Raw genomic sequence first — 22,299 nt, forward strand, 5'->3', positions numbered from 1 at the left:
ATTGGCGTCAGGCAAAAATAGAATATTTGAACTCCCTCTGATCATTGTCAGTGTAGGGCAACAGCGCATATAAAGGGTGACAGAGTTCAGTAAAATAAAATAAAATATGCTTTCTTGACACATTTACTTCTGCATGGATACTGTTTGTTCAGTCTCTCCAATTTTGACATGGAAAGACATGCTCTGCATTCGGATGATGTAAACTAGAAACAACAACAAAACAGGACCAACATGTTTTGAGGAATTTGGAAAACAAACCTAATCACGTTCACATTCACAGTCTTTCTTTAATAGTACAGCCTTGCAGTGCACTATGGCTGATTTGAGTAGAAACATGATTTTGTTAAGATAAGAACTTGGCTCAATATAACATGACATTTACAGTATTATGTGATGCCCTCTTCAAATACAGCAAATCTCGTGAATGCCACAGAAGGGAAATACCTGACACGTGCCTGCCAGGAAAGTGGTTTAGCATATTTGAACATAGACAGATAATTCACACAATGAAGCTGCTTTTGATTCTACAGTCCTTTCATCGTTGCATGATGCACACTGACATTTATAGGTGGCATACCAAAGTTAATTATCATCTGTCAGTCTCCACTCAGACACCTGTGGATCACCGCATGTCGTTGAAAGTTATTGTAAGAGGTGATCAAAGTTTGATTTGATTGTGATGAGACAAGGTCATCCATTAGTTCTAGGTGGGGCCCAAATAAGCGTGTACTAAATAGTGATCATATTTCAAACACTTGCATAGTGTGAATTCAGTGTGCAAATTTCAAAGCTGAAAGAGGCCACTGTGTCAGAAGATGCAGTGGAAAAAATAGGTACATTTGTAAATGTGTAACCCATACTTACGGTCTTTTCAGGCACACAGCCACTAATGTTTTTCTACAATGCAGTTGCAGCGACTTCCAAAAGGAGCAAATCCTCTCAAGGTCTCTTGCCTAAACTGTCAGCACCTCGTTCATCATGATGAAATTAGGCAAACAAATGTTGGGCAACATAACAACATGGGGAAGTTTTCTTTAAAGGTTAAACTCTATTTTAAGCAACTAAATGAACAATTGCTTTAAGCAATTTTACGTTCTCTCTGTGGGCTATACAGTAAGTCTCCTCACGCGTGTGTGCTTTTCTGCTTGAGTGAGCATGTGTTCGTGTCTTTGTGTGTTTGAGAGAGCAAGTGAAAGGGAACAGTGTCAATAGGGAATGTAAAAAGTTGTGTCAGGTGAATGCGTGTGGTGTGGTTGTGTTTTATGACTGTGTGTGTGTGGGTGTGCATTATGCAAATACCTACCTGGTATGAGCCTGGCCAGGTAGCCAATTGGAGCGGGATAAGGAAGTTAGGAGGATAAAACACCCATTGTGGTGGGGCAGCACCTAGTGTGTCTTCATGCTTTCATCTGTTAATTCAATGATTTTGACTCACCTCGTCTCACTGTAAACACTAGTCATCTAGCATATTGGAATTTCCAGAAGCTGTATTGATCTCTATTCAGCCGTCTTGAGAGTGGATCTACGTGAGACATCAATCAGGCCTGGTCGGACCTCGTTCTACTGCTCTGGTAGGCTGTCAAACTGGTGCTGGGCAACCAGCAGTGCACAGCGTGTTTTTAAAAATGGCATTTTTTCAACCTTGAAGACCTTTGTGTAATCGCACAAAAAGCATTTGGAATTTTTGTGTGTTTCTGTGTTTTTCCACTGGATTTAGAGCTCCGGCTAACTCTAAATCTTTAATTAAAGTGTGATAAGAGGGTAGATAACAATATGATTATCTGTATCACAGCATCTGGAATTTTACATTTTCAAAAACATTAGAGACAGTAAATAATGAAACTTGACTAGTGCAAACAAACTGACCCATTTACCCTCAAATGATTATATACCAAATTCCTTAAAAAATGTTGTTGCAATGCTATACACAATAATGCATTACCTTTAATATGTTCCCCTGCACTCGCAATTTTTCAGCACACTTTCATACTGTCTGCACTGCACAGTTTAAAGTATAGGTTAGTTTCAAAAGCAAAATTTACTAGATAGGTAAACAAAAAACTATAGCAAAAATAGAGAGAATTTAAACATAGTTAGATTCAACGTTTCATAAGGCCACTATGACTGAAATGAAACCAAGTCCTTTGATTTGTGTGAACGTCAGATAAGCGTTGCTTATCTCCTGATCACAACGGCATATGTAGTGGAGTGATTTCTCACTGTGATCTGACAGGATATTGATCCGTAACTGTGACTAGTTCTTTGTTTCATGTCTTTGCACTGCTACATTTCTTTACTAACTGCCTTGTTGATAAGATGCCTGCTCGGCAGTAGTATAAGGTGTTATAAGATATAAGGTGTTTGAGTTGACTTGGCAAATTGTCAGCCGAGGAGCTGATCTACCTTGGCATGACAGCATGTGTTACCACATCTGCTGGGGAAATCGCATTCAGGGATCTTGACTTTAGGTTGTTATAAAGTAGGTTTGCCAGTTATTTAAGGAGATTTGATTGCCTGTCTGTATGTCACAGATGTATTAGACTGGCAGCACTGTATTTACAGTTGAAATGTGGAACAGGGCTTGGTGTAAATTTGTTTATAACCTACCATAAAAGTGTGAACAAGATCTTCCAGGGAACAGGTGAAGTACAGGTCACTGTGTAATGAATTAGATTCATTGTTTTTCAACATCTGAAACAGGTGTCACTCATCATGTTGACATTTTTTACAGCTTGATTATGATATAGTATAACTCAATAACATTTACAGTGCCAGTGTCAAAAAAAACAGTCAAATAAACCACATTTCTTTTCTAAGACAGAGAATGTCCAGTGCAAAGCCACAAAGCTTTGTAAATGTAAATGATAGAAAATGTTGAAAGGGGCATGGTTTGTGTAAATAACACAATGATAGATTAGAATGTATAATGTGGAGCAGTCATTACGTTTGGCAGCAGTATTGGTGTATTAAACTATCTGGCATTTTTATGTCCTAAACATTCAGAATCTATCCCATGTAACTATAAAGCCATAACAGAAAGCACGCCTCTATCTTTTTCTGGGCAAAACAGTGGAGCTCCTGAAATTCTGACATGCTTTATTTACATGGAATGCAAATACACTTGTGGTTAAGTCTCAAACATGCCATTTTTTACCTCTATATGTGCACTGCAAACCTTTAACTGCAAATGTGAAACATAAGAAGGAGTGCAGCCCACATTAAATACCAAATGAAATGAATTGTATATAATATTCTTTAATATGTTTGTAGAAAACACAATAATATTATTAACGTATATATGGCAGGTAAGGTTCTGTTACTTAAGGCATTTTGAGAATTTACTGAACTGAAGACACAAGCAGTCCAAAACAAATATGATCACAGAACTAACAAACAGATTAAAAATTTTTTACTGTTTAACAAGCAAATACACCTCAAAACCTAAAACCCAACTGACTCATTTGTCTGTAATATCCTTTGTCCTGCCCTTAAATTACTTATGAATCATGGCTAGATAAGTATATAAACTTTAATAAATCAACTTATTATATCAGTTTAAAGCTGCGATCATCAAGATTTCAGGCCTGGTTTTGCGACACACGTGGTTACAGCAAGAACAGTGTAATAAGAAAGAAAACGCTTTGGGCAGCTACTTCACAGATCACTGTTAGCGCTTACTGCAACACGTGAAGTCAAATCACAACCTTAAAACATTTCAAGCACATTTGTTTTGTGTGTCGTTGGATGCCCTAAAGCAGTAAAGAGCATTGTTTCATTTTCGATCCATCCGTACAGTAAACTACTCTCCTGCCTCAGCCCCTGGGCCATGGTACATCAGAGTGTAGCAGCTACAATATGAGCGTATCTCCCTCCACCACCCTGGACAGCCAGCTGACCACTTCCTGGGGCCCTAATAACTCCTACCCTGATGGTGAGGCCCATGACCCACACTAACACAGTCTTACATGCCTTCCTGGCATTATGTATGCGCTCTTCACTGGTGCAAATCTCTTAATTAAATTGTCTGAAAAATATCCTAAAATGCCTCAAGAAAAAATGCTAATTTGTTCTGCTGAAGGATCCTGACTGCTCTGTGTTCAACAACCCAGTTCTCTCACTGGATATGAGATTGCGGTGCAAAATGAAAATCATTCAACAATTAGCAACTGATGTATTGCTCACCTGGTGAGCCCAGAGTTCTGAAACACAAGGCATGAATTATTCCCGAGAAGTAGCTCAACCGGTCTTTTAGCAAACTGCTCAGATTAATTATTGACAAATACCTTCATCAGAGGAATTCCTGTTTCCCTCATCAGACGCATATTGTTGTCTGTTGTTTTTGTTCACAACCATTGATGTGTGTTCCCAGTTCCGGTGGTGATGTCTGGGTACACAAGTCGCCTGTGGCCTCGTGACTCCCAGCCTCAGTTCTGGAGTAAGTACCAGGTGTGGGAGTGGCTGCAACAGGTCATGGACATGCACCAGATTGATGCCTCCAACATTCCTTTCCAAAACTTTGATATGGACGGTCATCAGCTCTGCAGCCTGAGCTACCAGGACTTCATCCGTGCTGCCGGCAGCGTGGGGCCCATTCTCTTCCACAGCATCACAGAGCTCAAGTGGAGCGGTGCGTCTGAAATTCTGAGAGGGGGGTTGAAGGGAGGGGGGGGGGGGGGGGGGGGGGGGGCAGGAAGTTAATTAGTCCCAATAAAAGAGAAGCGGGGTGATTCCAATTGCATCTGGAACAGAGTCTTGATGCAGTGTTACTAAAAAGGGATCACAGAGCCGGTCAGGGGTCTCACTACATGGTGCTTTAGAGGGGCAAAGGACTGCTTTAAGCGAGGGAGATGATGGATTTGTTGTTTGCTCTTGCTAGAGTGGGTCTCCTAACCAAGCACAGAGGGGTTGTGAAGCAGAGAAACAAGCTGAGAATTGTCTCATCCACTGTTTTTTAATTAGACTATGAGGGTTATTGTCAAGAAACTCGAGTTCAAAGGCCAGAGGCTTCACCTTTGGGATTTTAATTATAACTAGTATGTGTAGAATGTGGCTTTGAGGAAATTAAAGCAGTAAAATGATGAGAACTATTGTGCAACATTATGTGGTAAATTACAGCTGCACATCATATTTTATCTAATGGCATTTCAAAACAACAGCGATGACATGAGACCAGGCCCAACAGGTTTATTCTCCAGGTTACATAGAAAGTAAAGGGTAGTCGTACTAGGGCACAATGCTGCTATTGTTCTTGCTGGCTGTAAGAAAGAAGCTCAATTTCTTCAAACAAGGTGTTACATTTTTAAACATTAAATATCATTGTCAAACTGTTTGTGATACCTTGGTAGTATTACAACACAACCATGAGGCCTTGGCAGTAGGTAACACTGGGAATCAGTGGTTAACAAAATTAAGTATATATAATTTATGTATTATTTAGAATATATAATTCTGTAAGTGTTCTGTACAGTACCATCCTGTTCTGTACAGTATCATCCTGTTGTGGGCTGTAAAACAGTATCTGCATACACCACAAAGCAACGCAATCCTCACTAAATCTGCTAAAAATTCTCAGACTGCCTCACAGGATAACATGGAAGTTAGGGCCCTAAAGAGCTTTTCAATACATTAAGCAAGGATTTGGTTCATAGCTGGTTGATCTACAAATATTACACAACACTGACTGCATTCATTCCCTGATCTGTGCTAATAATTCACTTCCTTTATCCTTCTCATCCCCGAACAGGGCAGTACCATGTTGAACTGGAACTCAAACCAGAATGTAAGAGTCTCTCAAATGAGTTATTAGTCACAACACAGATAGACTTTTCCACAGATGTTCATACAAATCAAATAAAGTAACACGTCCTAACAAATGCTTACCTTTTTTCTGATCATAGTTGACTTCTCCTGTCCATTTCCAGATGTCAGCTATCCACCTGGAGGTACTGTAAATATATCAATCTGCTGCATTATTTCTACTACTACTACTTTACTTGAAATGGATGTACCAAATAAATTACTGTGATATTTTTTCCCCTCTCTTATCTTAGAAGTCTACGATCCTTTGATTCACCCCCTCGCAGATGTTGCCTCTCCCACCCCTTCTAGCCCTGGTGAGGAATTCACAATATATGCAACATAACAAGTTTGCATGTTCTGTTTTTTAATAGAACGGCAAAATGTGCATTACAAATGAAAAAAAAAGATTAAAGGATTCAGGAATATATTTTGTTTCTTACTCCCAGATATCAAAAGGTCTTTGAGTCGTCCTCATCCGGCCAAAAAAAACAGTGCGTAATATCAACAAATCTTTTTTTTATTTTACACTTCATGGTGATATTTATATTTATTCCTACCATTCAATCGACTTTCTTTCCCCACAGATCCAAGGGGGACCCACTTGTGGGAGTTTATCAGGGACATTCTGCTGAACCCAGAGCGAAACCCAGGGCTGATCAAATGGGAGGATCGGACAGAGGGGGTTTTCCGCTTCCTTAAGTCAGAGGCAGTGGCACAGTTATGGGGCAAGAAGAAGAATAACAGCAGCATGACCTATGAGAAACTAAGCCGGGCAATGAGGTACACCTGCACAGCTAGCATGATGTAGTTACAGAAATACAAAACCAGACAGCAACTTATCATTCACCTCAAAGTATTCACTGGAGACAGGATCTGATACTTCTCTGCAGTTTCACATTTTGCACTGCAGTCAACAGTACGTTTTAGTTTGGCAACAGCTTGTAAAATCTGTGATGAGGAGGACATTTCACACTGCATTGTTCCTAATCCAATTTACTTAAGCAGCTTATAATGCACTTGCTACTGAGAAGAACATAATGTAACGACTAAGAAATGTACCTTAGGTGACATCGTTAAGAGTTAAATATCGAAAACCAGTGAACTCATCCCTTTAAAACACATATATACCATTTCCTATCACTGATTACCCAAAATGGACTCATTTATGAACTGCTGCATGATTTCACTTATCTCCCAAATGAACTGAAGTGGCCTTCTCCTCAGAAAGTCTTCCTGGCTCCTGCAATAGTCACAGCTTTACATTCAAATGAGCTAATCTAATGAGCTTAATTTCATTGTAGTGTACTGGGAACTACAAAATGTGCCCACAGGTATTGTCACTGTGACCACAAAGCGGATTTTCTTTTTACTGTGGCGCAGCAGAAGGCTTTGCAGCTTGATGGCATCACCAAACAGATTGGTACTTATGAATAACAAAAGCAAAGGAATAACAACCAAGCTAACTGAGTTTCCCTTCATTTGAATGCATGTGATCGCACTTGGAGGAAATTTGAAGCATAGTTTGAAAGAAATTATTTTTGCCAGACAACAGAGAAAGTGAGGCGACTTATAACGCTGCTCACAAAGTTATCTATCGTCCATTTGACGAAGACATTGAATGAAAAACAAATCATAAAATATAAGCCACGTATAACTGATACCTCATACTTTCATTACATATTGGACAGAGTACACATCATGCATCAGCAATCTGATAAATAATCCAGTATGGTAGCTTTAACAAAGCATATTAATAATTTATTTCAGATTCCTTATACTGAATGGTGGGAAACATATAGATTATGTATGTTGTAGTGGTGGAAGACTAACATAATTTTACATATGATGACAAGAGTGAAAGTAAAAGGCTGATGAAACTCTGGTTAGTTACACCACCAGGACAGTGTGTGTGTGGTCAAAATAGCGTCCATCTTGGTTGGACACACAGGCTGTACATGTTAGCCGGATCAGTTCACAAGAATATAAAAACACTTTTGTTCATAACGCACTATAGCGTTATAGCATATAACAGCTATAAATAATCCGATTCAGAGCAGACGTGCAAGTTCTGAGCGAGAAAATAAACAAGCAATTCAGTTAATCAGACTGTACTACACTGCATTTTTATATATTATGTATGATTTCAAACACAATCAGATGATCTATAATGAATTCATTTTCAATTTAATTAAGTCAGTTCATTTTACTTGTGTTGCAGATATTACTACAAAAGAGAAATCCTAGAGCGAGTAGACGGACGCAGACTGGTTTACAAGTTTGGAAGGAATGCAAGAGGATGGAGGGAATCAGAGAAGTGATAATTTCATTAATTTATGTTTTCTTTGATGTGCAAATGTGAAGATTTATTGTAGTTTGTATTGGTATTGTTTTTGATAGTGATATGTTTTAACTGTTTACACATTGTTTATAATTGTTTTTTTTTGCCTGACTCTTTGTTTCTTTGACACTGCACTGAGACTTTCTTTACTGTGCCTTAAATGTGCCTATTATGCAACATGTCAGCGGTCAAACCTCCCACATGTGTGTTTACATGCAGTAAGATCTCACTTAAGAAAAAGATAGTAAAAACTGCCAAAAGCTAACATAAAACATTGTCAATCCTGTGTTCCTTACGTTTTTTCAGATACTTTCCACAAGTCCCAAAGGAGCACATGTTGATAGCATTCATTACACATATGGCAAACAGATGAATGTTGCGTGTTTTGACACTTATACTGTGAAGTGTCCTTTGGGAAGGATGCATGATCGCTGCAGAAAAACCAAATGAAATAAAAAGAATTAAATAACATCCAATAACCACAATGCAACAATAAAGTACAAGAACACATAAAGTGATGAACTGTAAATATTTACACCGAAATGACAGTGTGAATTGTCTTATTTCATGCATTTCATACTTTGCATTCATTGGGCGGTAAAGAAAGTGTGTAAATGTTTGCTGATGTATGACACAAATAAAGCTTGCTGTTGTTTTTATATTGTGAAAGTCATTTTTCAGAATTGCATGTGTGCAATTTGGGTGTCGTTGTGTAAATCAAGAAAAGGACAATTCCTGTGACTTTTAATTGTTATGAGACAAAGAAAGAGTATTTTGATCAATCATATCAGTCAGCATTTTAGTTCAATCTACTAAAATTGCAGCCCTTCTTGCCCAGACTAGACTAAATCCATAGCTGTAAGCCTTGTTCTCTCTGCGTCTGTTACAAGCTTGACTTTGAAAAGCCATGAGCTTAGACACAGTGCAGGTCATTTCTGCTTCTACCACGACAGCGTGAAACGCCGTGTTATTTTATCTAATGGCAAGTGTTCGCCAGTGCGTGCCATAGCTGTAGCGCTGCTTCCTGCAGACAGCAGATGAATGATTGGGCCTCGATGGCCAACAAGATAAAAGCAGTGTCAGTTAAAGGTTCCTTTCTTTGGCCTGTGTTAACAAGCAAATCCGTGTCTAATCTTCACTCTGATTTAGGAGCCCTTCTTTACATAGGGTGGGATTGATTGACATCACGTCCTGTTATGATCTTTCCAGGTGGCTTCAAAATGTGCCCACTGTGCCGCTGTGTCACTTTCAGTGTTGTCGCTCTGCCCACACACACATCGGTGTTGCTAAGCAACACTGTCATGATGTAAGCTGAAGAAAATGACACCACGTGTCATTAAGTACTAGATCAACAACAATCTCTTATTACCAGACCTTATGGAATTTCTCAATAATTAACAGAGCTTTTCTTCCTGGTAGTAGGAAAGCGTCTCTGATTAGAGGAGAAACTTGGATTGAGATAATAGCTCCTGATTGCCGTAATGTTGAATTAAATGAAACAAGCAAGCAATGCAAATCAAATTGAAGTGCATATCCATCATATTCCATTGTTTAGAATTTGTGTTGTTACCTTATTCACATGGAGCAATCACACTTTATGGTATCTCTTGAGCAGCACTTGTCATGACCCATATTACACACTTTAAATTTGAAATGTATACAAAATCAAACAGAGCTGTGATTACTATGTCATTGAAACAAACGTTATGATTATGTGTTGCATATGTTTTAAATCGTTAAAGGTAGGAAGAGTAGAAAACACAACGTATCAAAGCTGGCAACTCCTCCCCGGCTCAAGCACACAGCCCCTGACCCTGATTACCAGAACACAGCCTTGTGTAACACCTGCAGCAACACATACCTACATCAGGCAGCGATTCAAGAACGCTATACCTGACAGCCTGTGGGGAAAATGAGTGATTTTTCTTTACAATGTCAGCCAAGGCAGAACAGAGCACCGGACGGAGAAGAGGCCAAGAAGTGAGAGCTGGAGGCATGTGCAGAGCGAGGGGCAGAGGTTGACACCCAGAAACGGCCAGAACACAGATAAATAAGAAAAACAGGCTGAGGTCAGGGTCTCTGCAGATACAGACACTTCCACACTTCTAATGGGTCATAAGTGATAATTAAGAGGGATCATTTTTGTATAAGTATAAACATTATTTTTTAGGAAAATGATACTCATTCTGCCTTTAAATAATCACAGGAAATGAGAGATCGTGTTTGAAAGCTGTGAAGCAAAGTGCTTCAAACTGTTTAGCGTATTATTTACACTTCACCTAAAATGCTCCATCGTATTTGATTATCAGACCAAAAAGACTTTACACGTTGAATGTGAACATTAATATGGCACAAAGAGATTAGCTGGGAAATGAATGATTGGTTCTAATCATCAGAGGCACAAACAAACATGAACGTCTGAAATGTTGGCCACGGTTGCACTTTTGAATAATGGGGATGCTGCTGTGAACTGTGATATGGGGACCTGTTTGATGGAACTGAGTGACGATAAGTTAACAGTTAGGCAAATTGTCTAGACTGATCTAACCTCTGCAGCACTGACAGCAGCTTGATTTTCCTAACAGACTGCTGTCCCATGAATGCAAACCGAGCCTTTACATATAGCCTCAGTGTGTGAGGATCCATGACAGCCTCTGACATCTGATTCAAATTTAGATATCAGTTGATCTAATATGCATAATACAGCATGGGATGAGTTTTCTGCATCATTCCCTGAGGCCTATTACTTCAGTGTTTCTCAAGAATCAACTGTGAGTGAGAGACGATAGTGTTTTGTTCTTTTGGAAAGCACCGTTAAACCAGCATAACAAGTATTCATACCACACGTGGCACATGGGCAAACATGCACCCAAACCGGTTGCAATGGATCTGGTAAGGAACAAAAACACACACATGCATCTGAGAAGAGATATTTAATCCATGTGTCTCACTTTAGCGGTGGTCATCAGATATTTGTGCATACAACTGTCTAGAAAGATGACAGCAAAATGCACATACAGGTACCATCTATTCGCCTGCTGCACTGTGTGTTACACTGGGTTGCACAGGCGAAACAATGGCTGCCTTTGTTTTGCCAAAAACAATATACAGTATCTTTCCACAAGTGCCTTTATCTCTTATTGTCAGAAAATTATTTTCAGATTTGAATGAGCCACGCAAGGGCTATTTCATTATTTAAAAAGGGAGCACATTAATTCAATCAGATAGATGCTGGAGGAAGAACAGGGAAGTGATGAAAGATAGCCTGAGCATGGGCATGAAGACAGCCAGCTGGGATTTTGTGTCTGTGTCCCATGCCTGCTCAGTGGGCTATTGTGTTCTCTCAGCAGATACAGAGCACCAGCTTATCGGGCCCCCTTATCGTTTTCTCTTCACACTCAAATGGACCTGTGAGGCATTCAGCCCAAACTGTGAGTTGGACAGATTAGAAATGCATCACTAATGAGACTTTACTTTTGGGGGTGGTGGTAATGCAGTTCTTTATGATCTTATGAATGAAAAACCAACACCTGAGTGAAGTTATAAAGGGGTAAGTTAACAAAATGTATGAAGTTTGAATGTGCCTGTGATAAATAATAATCAACTCTTTCTGGATTCACGTGAAATTACAAGCAACCCTGAAGTCGCTGTGCTCAAGTAAACAATTAATAATGAAGTGTTTTTTACCACCTGGTCTGCATTTCTGATGAGACAAAAACACGAGGAAGCATTCGTGGCCAAGATATCTTGTTAATGCTAGCCTGTTATGAAGCCAATTTCCTGCTCAGATTTTTGGACTTTCCACTAATGTTTGTTTCCCGTACTTTTGAGCATCACCCACTAATTTCCTGGTTTGTTCATTTTGCAGTGAAAAATGACATGTATAAAGAATTTTTTTTTCTCATCTCTGACCAACTAACATGTGATTAAGTGAATTTCATACACTGAACAAAATTATAAACGCAACACTTTTGTTTTTCCCCCCATTCATCATGAGCTGAACTCAGAGATCTAAGACTTTCTCTATAGACACAAAAGGTCTATTTCGCGCAAATATTGTACACAAATCTGTCAAAACCTGTGTTAGTGAGCACTTCAGCTCTGGTGGACATCCATGCAGTCAGCATACCAATTGCACGCTCCCTCAAAACATCTGTGGCATTGTGCTGTGTGATGGAACTGCACATTTTCGAGTGGCCTTTTATTGTGGCCAGCATAAGGCACACCCGTGCAATACCCATGCTGTCTGATCAGCATCTTGATATGCCACACCTGTGAGGTGGATGGATTATCTCGGCAAAGGAGAAGTGCTCACTAACACAGATTTAGACAGATTTGTGAACAATATTTGAGAGAAATAGGCTTTTTGTGTACATAGCTCAAGATGAATGGGGGCAAAAACAAAAGTGTTGTGTTTACAATTTTGTTCAGTGTATTTAGAAGCATTGCATGTAAATGTAATAAAAAACAAGAAATATATCATTTCACATCTTGAACTGAATCTTATTCTTTTCACGGATGAAAAACAGTAGATGATAGGCCACTGTTTGTTAAAAGTGCATTTGGACACATGAAATTTTAATAAACTTTTTATTAATGGTCTTATTCTTTTTATTAGCATGAGAAAAGAAGACCACTATTTTGAGTTTTTTACGGGGAACCTCCTATGCTTTCTTAAATAAAGCAGTTTTGTATTGAGGAAGGTTTAAACCAGTAAAAAATAATAATTTAGTGGAATGCAACACAACAGGAAATAAAGTAACAAACTTGGCACATTGTTGAGACAGTCCAGAATTTATGTAGCTGATCAGGACACAGATCTAAAAATCAAACATCCTCAAACAAATAATCATCATGATTACATGTATTGACTTCTCATCTTTCCCCCATTCTCCCACACTCACAAATTTGTGTTTGTGGAATTTTATATGGTCTTTAATAAAATCAACCAAAAGCTGATTTGACATGTTTTTTAATTTTTGGTTATCTTATGTGAAGTTCTCATTTTACATACTTTCATTACAGTAATGATGCAACAACAACAACAACAAACCAAGCAAACAAATATTTACAAGGTTGCTTTTTTTTGCTCTTAAAAATCAACAAAAGGACATCAGTGCCTAATACTTTTAGGAAATTCAAATTAAAGTTTAGTTGTCTCCTGTGTAGGAATCACCAGGCATCTAAAAAAAAAAGACATAATTTCATATTTCAAAATAATGAAATAAACATGTTACTGACATGGTTTTAACATTCATCAATATTCAATACACTAAACAAGTCGGCAACTTTAAAAGTATTAGGCAGTGAGAAATGGGGCTAATGTGTCTGATAGTAGTTTGATTTTGAACATTCGCCCTTTTCCACGTTCAATGTTCTGAAATTACTTGTGATTTGATTTTAAACACTTCACTGTTACTTAATTTGTACAGGAGCTTGACATTCTCCCCAGCAGAGGGCAGTAGCTCACTGAGAACTGAGGATTTCGACCATTTGAACGCAACAGAACAACAGTAAAAAGGACGTCGAAGGACCCAAAAAGTGACTTCTTCATAGCCTGGTCGTTTATCTCTATCTAAATCAATAATACATTTTCTATGCACATTTAATAGTCCACAGAGCATTGGATATCTTTTAAAGTCTTCTGGGGTTGATAAATATCACAAGATGAGCTTTAAAAAATTTAATTATACAATCTCTCCCCTTCCCCGCCGTTCTACCGTCAGGCATTTGTGTGGACACGTCTCACACACGGAGGACGACGACATGGCGGCCTCTTTGCGTCTGGGTCGTCAAGGGATTTTATTTGGTCTGAGATTGTCTAATTTCAATAAATGTGTGTGGGCCACACGCCCGTGGCAGGAGCATGTCAGACACTTCTTTCAGTCACCATGGCTCTTCGGTGAGTGTTGACAGTTTAATATAAGGGCAGGGTTTTTCCTCGTCTATTCTGGCAGCCGCTGACATTTGCTAAGTTATCATCATTTTCTACTTTTGTTAGTCGCGTTAGGTTACTTCGTCATCGCTTTTTATGACAAGATAATTAATAGCAGTGTTGTTAAATTGAAGTTTAGGTATGTGAATTGTGAGGGTTTTTTTGGCTTCAGAAGGAACGATGGGGAAATTTACCTTGTGAACCGATTACACAAGGACAAATTATGGTCAATTTTGGAACCAACCAATCTGTTACAAACTTGGACTAAACTCAGTGGTGAATAAGAGTTACAAGAGAAGCCTTTGAAATTGCTCACAGACACATTTAGATTTCCTCTGACAGAATCCTCTACTAGTCCAGGCTGCAGCCAGTGTTATTTAGCAATGCATGAATCTCCCTGGCTGACATCTAATTGTTAGTCTGGTGCTGCTAAAGGTGGTTTGACATGTTGTTTCTCGCCTTTGCTAGAGTTGGGACTCTGTTTCTGTAGGGTAAAATCAAATACAAATTATTTAGAAAATACAAGATGTATGTATATAAACTATAAAAGCCTTTTTTTTTCATTCAGTGAGCCAACATGCACAATAACAGCACCGTGAAACCAATGCAGCTAAATAGAAGTCATCCATCCATCCTTTATCTAGGTCCGCAGGTCACGAGTCAATGACACATGTAGAGACAGACAGTCATCCACTCTCACAGGAACACTTATGGGCAGAACAGAACATGCTATTTCTTCTACACAAAGAAAGGCCCAAGCTGGTCGGTGGATTTGTCAATGCATACACTGTACTACTGTGCTGCCCTCAAATAGAAGTCAGCCTTAATACCTGTGCTTTTCCTACTGTGACATTTCAGTTTCTTATGTTTAAAAAAGCCCATTGAATCCAATGGTCAGACTACTATGATCTTGTCTAGAATATTGATGAGACTATGCTGGGCATAGCTAGTAATGTGCAACATAATTGAGATGGATCGAGTTGATGGGGTTCAAGGCAGATCATTTATCATTCCATCTGTTGTTTTCTGTGGTGTTGCACCAAACTGTATTGCACTACAGTGTTAAGTAAAGTGTGTGAATTATGTAGGTAAATGGCCACAGTCAGGTTGCATACGCTCAGATATAATGTTGGTTCATCGTAACTAAGCACCGTTAATCAGTTTATTACTTCAGTTTTAGGGGGAGGATCATTTAGGAACAGCTTTCTCTCACTCTGCTTGTCAGGTAGCCTGTATTCACCACCAGTAAGAGACAGAGAAAAAGGGCAGAAATAGTTGGTCGTTGGAAGAAACCAAAGCATGCGATGGGAATGTTGAGAAGCAAGAGCTATGTGAATTTTTAATAGGTTTTCAGTAGTTAGTAGTAGTAGTAGTAGTAGATCTTAATTTACTTCAGTTGTGGTGTCATAGCAGGAAAATCATGGGTAATCACATTAATGATGGCTTCATTCCAAACTATGCCAGTGAGCAAGAATGGGCAGTAGCAGCATTCTGGACTGACACACCAAAATGAAATGCAGCAATGCAGCCATCATTCATGTTATTAATTGCAATTAAATGCAATTAATAACATGCGTTTCTTGCTATGACATGTCTGCCGGGGGAAAATGGTCTATTATGTGTGAAAGCTCACAAGTTATACACACACACACACACACACACAGGCACAGAGGGGTGATTCATGTCTGAATGATATGAATATACATTGTAACTGCTGTTAGACCCAGTATTAATAGGTTGATATGTTTATGAGAAAAGAGTCGGATCGTTCTTTATACACAGACACAATAAACAGGCAGATGAACGTGTTTACTAGTTAATGATGTTCTTAATTTTCAGATACTGAAGGAAAATCTAAAAAGTGAAATAACTGAAAAGTAGATACCATTTGATACCTTAGGGGTTAGGGTTAGACATGAATTCTGTTTTGTGACATTTCCAAATATCCAGCAGATGGCACCAACACACAACTTGGCCACAGTGGATTTACACTTTTTATTTTTCCTTCATGGAAAGATGAGGTTATTCATATGAAGCAAAGGCAGCAAACCCTAGATGGCCTCTAAAATGCCTAATTGTAGAAAACAAATTCATCAGTCGTCGCCTCCTTGACATAATTTACCTTGGTGTCAGAGTCAATGTGCGATAGTTAATTTTACTTTGATTTCGTATAGCTCCTTGTAAAAAGGGTTATGGTATTACATGTAATCATGGGGAAAACAGGATTTTTTCCTATTGGATTCATAATAATTTGCACTGACAAAATTGGGAGACATATAAAGAAGGTATTAAATTGCATTTGTGATTGTTATTTAGGTCTTTTGGTGAATATTTAAGAAAGCTGGAAAAAAAAAAGGCTCAAAAGATATTGACCAAACCCCTTCACATCATCCATTTACTTTTTCTGTCTCTTATTTATTGCATCTTTATTGTATATTGGGGCTACAGTAGCTCAGTCCATAAGGACTTGGATGGAAACTGGAGGGTCGCCGGTTCGAGTCTAGCTCGGACCACAGATACGGAGTGTTGACTGGTAGCTGCCAGTTCACCTCTTGGGCCTTGAGCAAGCCCCTGAACCCCCAACTGCTCGGGACACCGTACCAAGTGGCAGCCCCCTCACTCTTTCATCTCTCGTCTCGTCCTGTTTGTGCATGTGTGTGTATTTCAGTGTGTATAATACTAACAATTAACAACAGAGTGAAAACATTGAGTTTCCCCTTGTGGTATTAATAAAGTCAAAAATCAAATCTAAAGCTTGACTATTCTTTCATCAGCTCTGCATGGTAGTCGGTAATAAAGCAATGCCTCTGCAGCTTGGATTTGTACTTTCCTTTGGCAGCCTGGAGACCCAGTGTCCAACACAGTGCTTTGAGCCATTTGAACCCTTGCCTTCTGAGTTTCTGCAGCTGGTGACATCAGCATTACGCATGCAAGAGTACGAGCGCCACTGCATCCTCTGGTGCAGTGTCAGCCAGGTTCACAATTACATCAGTGACCTGCCTGTTTTCTTCTGTCATAGATACACTGTCCCCCCCCCCCCACCTGAATTCATAACAAACACTGCTACTTCAGGGGGTGTTACTTGATTGATTTTGAAATTTACATAGCCTAGGCCTGATTTTGAAAGACTGTAGGAAATACAATTTTTATGGAAATATTTCTGCTTTAAGCCTGTTGACCCTGATGTAAAATGTATTATTCTCTTTATATCCTGTAGGTGTCAGTCCACTCCAAGTGCAAATGCCTGCTCTCTCCCCCACCATGGAGGAGGGAAACATAGTCAAATGGCTGAAGAAGGAAGGTAAAAGAAACAAAACACAGAACTCTGTTTTCCTGTTCTCATTACCACACATCTATTTCTAACTAACCTGCTAAAATGACTATTTCTAAGTAACTTCTGCATCTGTGGTTATCAGATCAAAGACCTCAGCAATAAATGTTTCCCACAATGATGGACCAACGGTAGCACCAGTCGTTTACTCAATGACATGACATTGCTCTGTAAGGCAGAGGTCTGAGCTCTGGAGCACCTGAGGGCCTCTAGTGGCTTATTGGCTCAAGGAAACACAGCGGTCACTATTCATCACTTAGCAACTCTGCTCAGCCGGGCGCCTCAGACACACACTCATTTATCAGGAGGAAGCATACTGATTGGCTGTTCTGCTGTGTTGCCAAGTGCTTCTGTGACTTGGGCTGATATATGTACATGTGTATGTGTGTAAGTGAGAAAGGGAAAGATAGATCTCATTGGCAGTAAAAACACATCCAGGATGCTACTTTCTACCCTTAAATGCACCATAAAGCTTTTATTTTGTATGATGGCAATGTGATTAATTGTTCTTCAATGGAAACATGTTTTGTTGTGTGTTTAGAAAACCTGAGTTATGATTTAAAATTAAAACCCCATCTCTGGAAGGTAAAATAAGTAGTTTTTCCATGTAGTTTCCCATTTCTTCAAAATGTCGAATATCAGCATCTTGTTTTATACAGTATTTGCAGGTAATGTATTTTAACATAGCTCTGGCCTACATACCTACCTACCTAGTCTGTGTATATATTTGTTATGTCTATTGCCTTTCCACTAGAGCAGAGGTGAAAAAGGATTGGGGTTGCCTGTTTAATCTTTAATATTGCACATCACACCTAACCCCTGGGGTCATGCGGTGTTAAAGCGTCATACAAATACAATCTTGACTCCACTACAGCTTGCTCTCAGGGGCTTCCAACGTCAATACTCCCTCTGCTCTTTCAACCTTCCCCTCACCCATCCCCAGCTACTATTCCCTTGACCCACCCTGTTCCTCTTTTTTCCTTCCCTCAGATCTCTACTTTTAAAACATAGCATAAAACTCAGGTCCTTTTCAATTTTGGTATTAATTTGAGGTTTTGCAAGATACCTTTTTGCCTTCGTGCTGTCCTTGATTTTCCCACTCTTTGCTACACGCCCAGGTAATGCACCCTCTTATAGCTGCCAGAAGATAGAAATGTGACCAGATGTCAGATCTGGATAACCCTTAACCTTTATCTCCTCCTCTTCCTCCTCACATCTTAACACATGAACATATGTCAGAAAGGCTATTCAATGATACTCTGGCTACTTTTACTTTCTCCATTAAGTGCTAAAGGATAGCAAGCGTTCCTGTACAAACGAGCTGTACAGCTGAGATGTGTGTGTGTGTGTGTGTGTGTATATATTAAAAACAAGGAAACAATCAGGTCCATGTCTTTGTATAGGATTCCAATGGTTTAGCTCAAAATGAATATGTGAGCATGAAAGAACTGAACCAGTGTCTCCTAATTGCCACCCTGTTTCACTGTTAAGGAAATGCTAATATATTCCAGCTCTCTCATGTGGCAGACCAGTGGGAATCCACTGGATAAGGATAGACAAAGATTTCGCCTTCAATCATTGCGTTTCCGTATCTCCATATTCTTTCCCATTAAACATTGATGAGGCTCTTCATTTGTGGGCCAGAGCCCGAGCAGATATTTCCTCACGCCGCCTTTTTGTCCCTTGAATGGAATTCTTTCATTTTTCTGGCAACTAATTTGCTCGCTATACGTGCAAAACCCCAGCGAAAGAGCAGTTGTTTTGAACACACTGCCGCTGATCATGATTCATGCATTTCTAATCAAAGTTAAAATGAATCATTTGCACTTTAGCTAAGTTCACAAACCCCTTCATAATGGAAAGATTGTTTGGGAATTAGGCGCTTGAAATGGCAAATAAATATTTCTATTACATTGAAAGTTCTCAGATGTTTTTCTTTACTTTTACAGGTGAGGCAGTGGCAGCAGGTGATGCCCTTTGTGAGATCGAGACTGACAAGGCCGTTGTTACCTTGGAATCTAATGATGACGGCGTCTTGGCTAAGATAATGGTGAGTGAGCAGAAACACACATAAACCTTCTCTATAGGAGATGATTAGATAAGGGAATTTATTTGCAAATAACAGGTATGCTTAAGCCCTGAGTGTGGCTTTGGTGCGGTATGTTTTAAAGCGGTGCCTTGAGGGAGTATTTAAATGCTGTGTATTTAAGTGTGTGTCAGCACTAGGATTTTAAATTGTGCTTTTTGACAAGAGTGTTCTTCAGGTTTCACTTCTTTGTTAGTATCCCTTCAAAGTGTGTAAAGGCAGCGGTTTGCAGTAGTTGTGTTTATGTTTTTGAAATTAGTTGATTCACATTATGATGTAGTCCTGATTATATTTATATGTGAAGGTTTCAGGGTTCCTTCATTGCCTCTGCAAATTGGCTACGCTTGTTAAATCTACTCTCCCTATACAGTGACAACAAAGCTTTGACGAGGTGTCTTCAGCAACAAATATGTCTCTCCTTCCACCCACCCCCCTACTGTGCTGTTTGTTGTTTGAAATTTTAATAGGCTGCCAAAGACAGAGCGATCACTTGTCTTTCATCCGTACTCCACCACATGTTCAGAAGATAAAGATGTTCTATCTTTTGAGTATTGGCTGATCTTCAAGAGATTTGAAATCGGTATGTGAAGTAGGAGGGAATGGGGGGGGTGTCATCAAGCAAGATTTAAGTTCACTATTTTAGCTTCCTTATTATGATATATTATTATATATATTGCTTGCTCCATGTGAATAAGTGCCTAAATCTAATAGTACAGCACGTTTCCTGGTGATGTGATTTTGGACATGCTCACAGTCTGGTGAAGTGGATCAGGGTTTAATTATGTGGTGTTTGTACAGCTTTAACAAAAAAACAAAGACACATTCCAAGTCTGCACCGGCAAAATGCACATCACAAATGAGCAGACAGAGACATTGTTCATGAACAGTACTCACTCTTAAGGTACATGCACAGGCACACACAGAAATGGCTAAATGAATCAATTAATTATTGGGCGGTCATTATTGGACTGTCAATTATATACCATAGGATTTTCCCCGCCTGCCTTTCACTTCACTTTTCTATTCTCTTACATTCCCTCACTCCATCCTTGTCTTTGCCACTGTTGGGATGAGGTAGTTTCCATAGAAACCACCCAAGAATTGGGGGTAGGGGCTTTAGAGCTCAAGCTGGCAGAGAAAGATGGTCTGAATTAGATAAGCCCCTTGGCTGTCTCTCTCTCTCTCTCTCTGATAGAGAGTATGTTTATAGTTAATAAGAAAAACAGCAGCTTGTGGCAATATTTCACATGTGATGTGTCCCCTTACACGGCACGGCTAATGTGGCATCCACTTTGTCTGAGTCAGAGTATAAGCCTTTAGTGATGTAATTGTGGCTCTCGAAGCATTCAGTAGGTTTCTAATTTAGAGGCTGCCATAATTACCTGCCTGTGGCAAAATGCCTGGACAGGCTTGCTGTAGACATGGAACTTCCGGTGCTCCACAGGGGTTATTTATGAGGGTCAAGTACTGTTATGGCCCTCTACCAATTTCCAGCCATGGCTCTTGGGGGTGAGAGAACACAGGGTAGTACCACCTCATATTGGGACATGGAGGTTGGGGGTAGGAGCACCAGCACCATGGAACGCAGATTACTGTATCTCATTATACATTTACTGCGTTGCTCTACCCTGACCCGAGGGCTTCAATCTGGAAATCTTCCCCGGGTACAATCAATCATAGCCAGTAGGAAATGAAACACATGCTTCTTCAGATAGATATTGTAGATGCATTCAGCTCCTCTGTGTGCAGATTTATTGTACAGATGAATGCTACTGAGCTTGAAATGGACTGATAGGTACATCAGAAGGTAGTATGAGTTGGTGATTACTATATTGAATTACATGGCAGAAAGTATGTCTGATTCATGTATGAACAAACGGATAAATTGATGAAGCTATCCAACACATTCTGCATTGCTAACCTGTCATTTTCACATTCATTATTCACCCTTCCCTTCCCCTCGTCAACTCCGCACACTGTTATCCACGGGATCAATTTATCAATTGCTAGTATAAATCAGTCTCTACCCTTGCAGTATTCTTAGGTCAAATTGGGTGAAAAGCCCTATGTCTTTTGTCTGCTCCAGAATTTATAACCAAATCATTGCTGGCAAAAAGACTGAACAGAATTAGTTTACAGTTCATATTATCCTTCAAGGGAGACCATCAGTGCATTGGGGAAACATGGCTAGAATTGAAGTGACACATTCTTTAGCCTTGAGATAAAACAGAGAGTGGAGAGCATGGGATGGTAAAATGACCCTAGATAAAGGATGAAGCTTAAACCCTGAGTGTCAATGTTATATGTAGGGCTGGGCAATAAAACAGTAACAATAATTATTGCAATATAATTTTCCTAAAAATATAACAAATGTTCAATATGTTGTCAATAAATCCATCCATCCATCGTCAACCATTTATCCTGCATACAGGGTCGCAGAGGGCTGGAGCCAGTCCCAGCTGACATCAGGCAAAAGGCGGGGTACACCCCGGACAGGTCTCGTCAATAAATGTTTGATTTAATTCATTAGAATCACAAACGAAATATCACTTAATTTTTCTATACATCCATCCATCTTCATCCGCTTATCCGGGATCGGGTCGCCGGGGGAGCAGCTCCAGCAGGGAACCCCAAACTTCTCTTTCCCGAGCCACATTAACCAGCTCTGACTGGGGGATCCCGAGGCGTTCCCAGGCCAGTGTGGAGATATAGTCTCTCCACCTAGTCCTGGGTCTTCCCCGAGGCCTCCTCCCAGCTGGACGTGCCTGGAACACCTCCCTAGGGAGGCGTCCAGGAGGCATCCTTACCAG

At 39.7% G+C, this 22,299-nt stretch overlaps 2 protein-coding genes across 2 annotated transcripts in view; both read left to right on the forward strand.

Moving 5' to 3' along the window:
• The first annotated feature begins 3,855 nt into the window (after window positions 1-3,855).
• Window positions 3,856-8,160, forward strand: ehf (ets homologous factor). The gene is made up of 8 exons (XM_046038190.1): window positions 3,856-3,931; window positions 4,370-4,627; window positions 5,744-5,779; window positions 5,898-5,942; window positions 6,051-6,113; window positions 6,246-6,290; window positions 6,384-6,579; window positions 8,018-8,160. The coding sequence occupies exons 1-8, from the start codon at window positions 3,856-3,858 to the stop codon at window positions 8,115-8,117; spliced, it is 819 nt and encodes a 272-aa protein (XP_045894146.1). The 3' UTR covers window positions 8,118-8,160.
• A 5,644-nt stretch (window positions 8,161-13,804) lies between these two features.
• pdhx (pyruvate dehydrogenase complex component X) overlaps window positions 13,805-22,299 on the forward strand; it is a 53,799-nt gene continuing 45,304 nt past the window's right edge. Inside the window, exons 1-3 of the mRNA XM_046038291.1 lie at window positions 13,805-14,039; window positions 17,290-17,373; window positions 19,353-19,453. Of these exons, the coding sequence (XP_045894247.1) occupies window positions 13,805-14,039; window positions 17,290-17,373; window positions 19,353-19,453 (420 nt within the window). The remainder of the gene's footprint in view (window positions 14,040-17,289; window positions 17,374-19,352; window positions 19,454-22,299) is intronic.

Source organism: Micropterus dolomieu, linkage group LG22 (genome assembly GCF_021292245.1).
Source record: "Micropterus dolomieu isolate WLL.071019.BEF.003 ecotype Adirondacks linkage group LG22, ASM2129224v1, whole genome shotgun sequence".
NCBI classification, from domain to species: Eukaryota; Metazoa; Chordata; class Actinopteri; order Centrarchiformes; family Centrarchidae; genus Micropterus; species Micropterus dolomieu.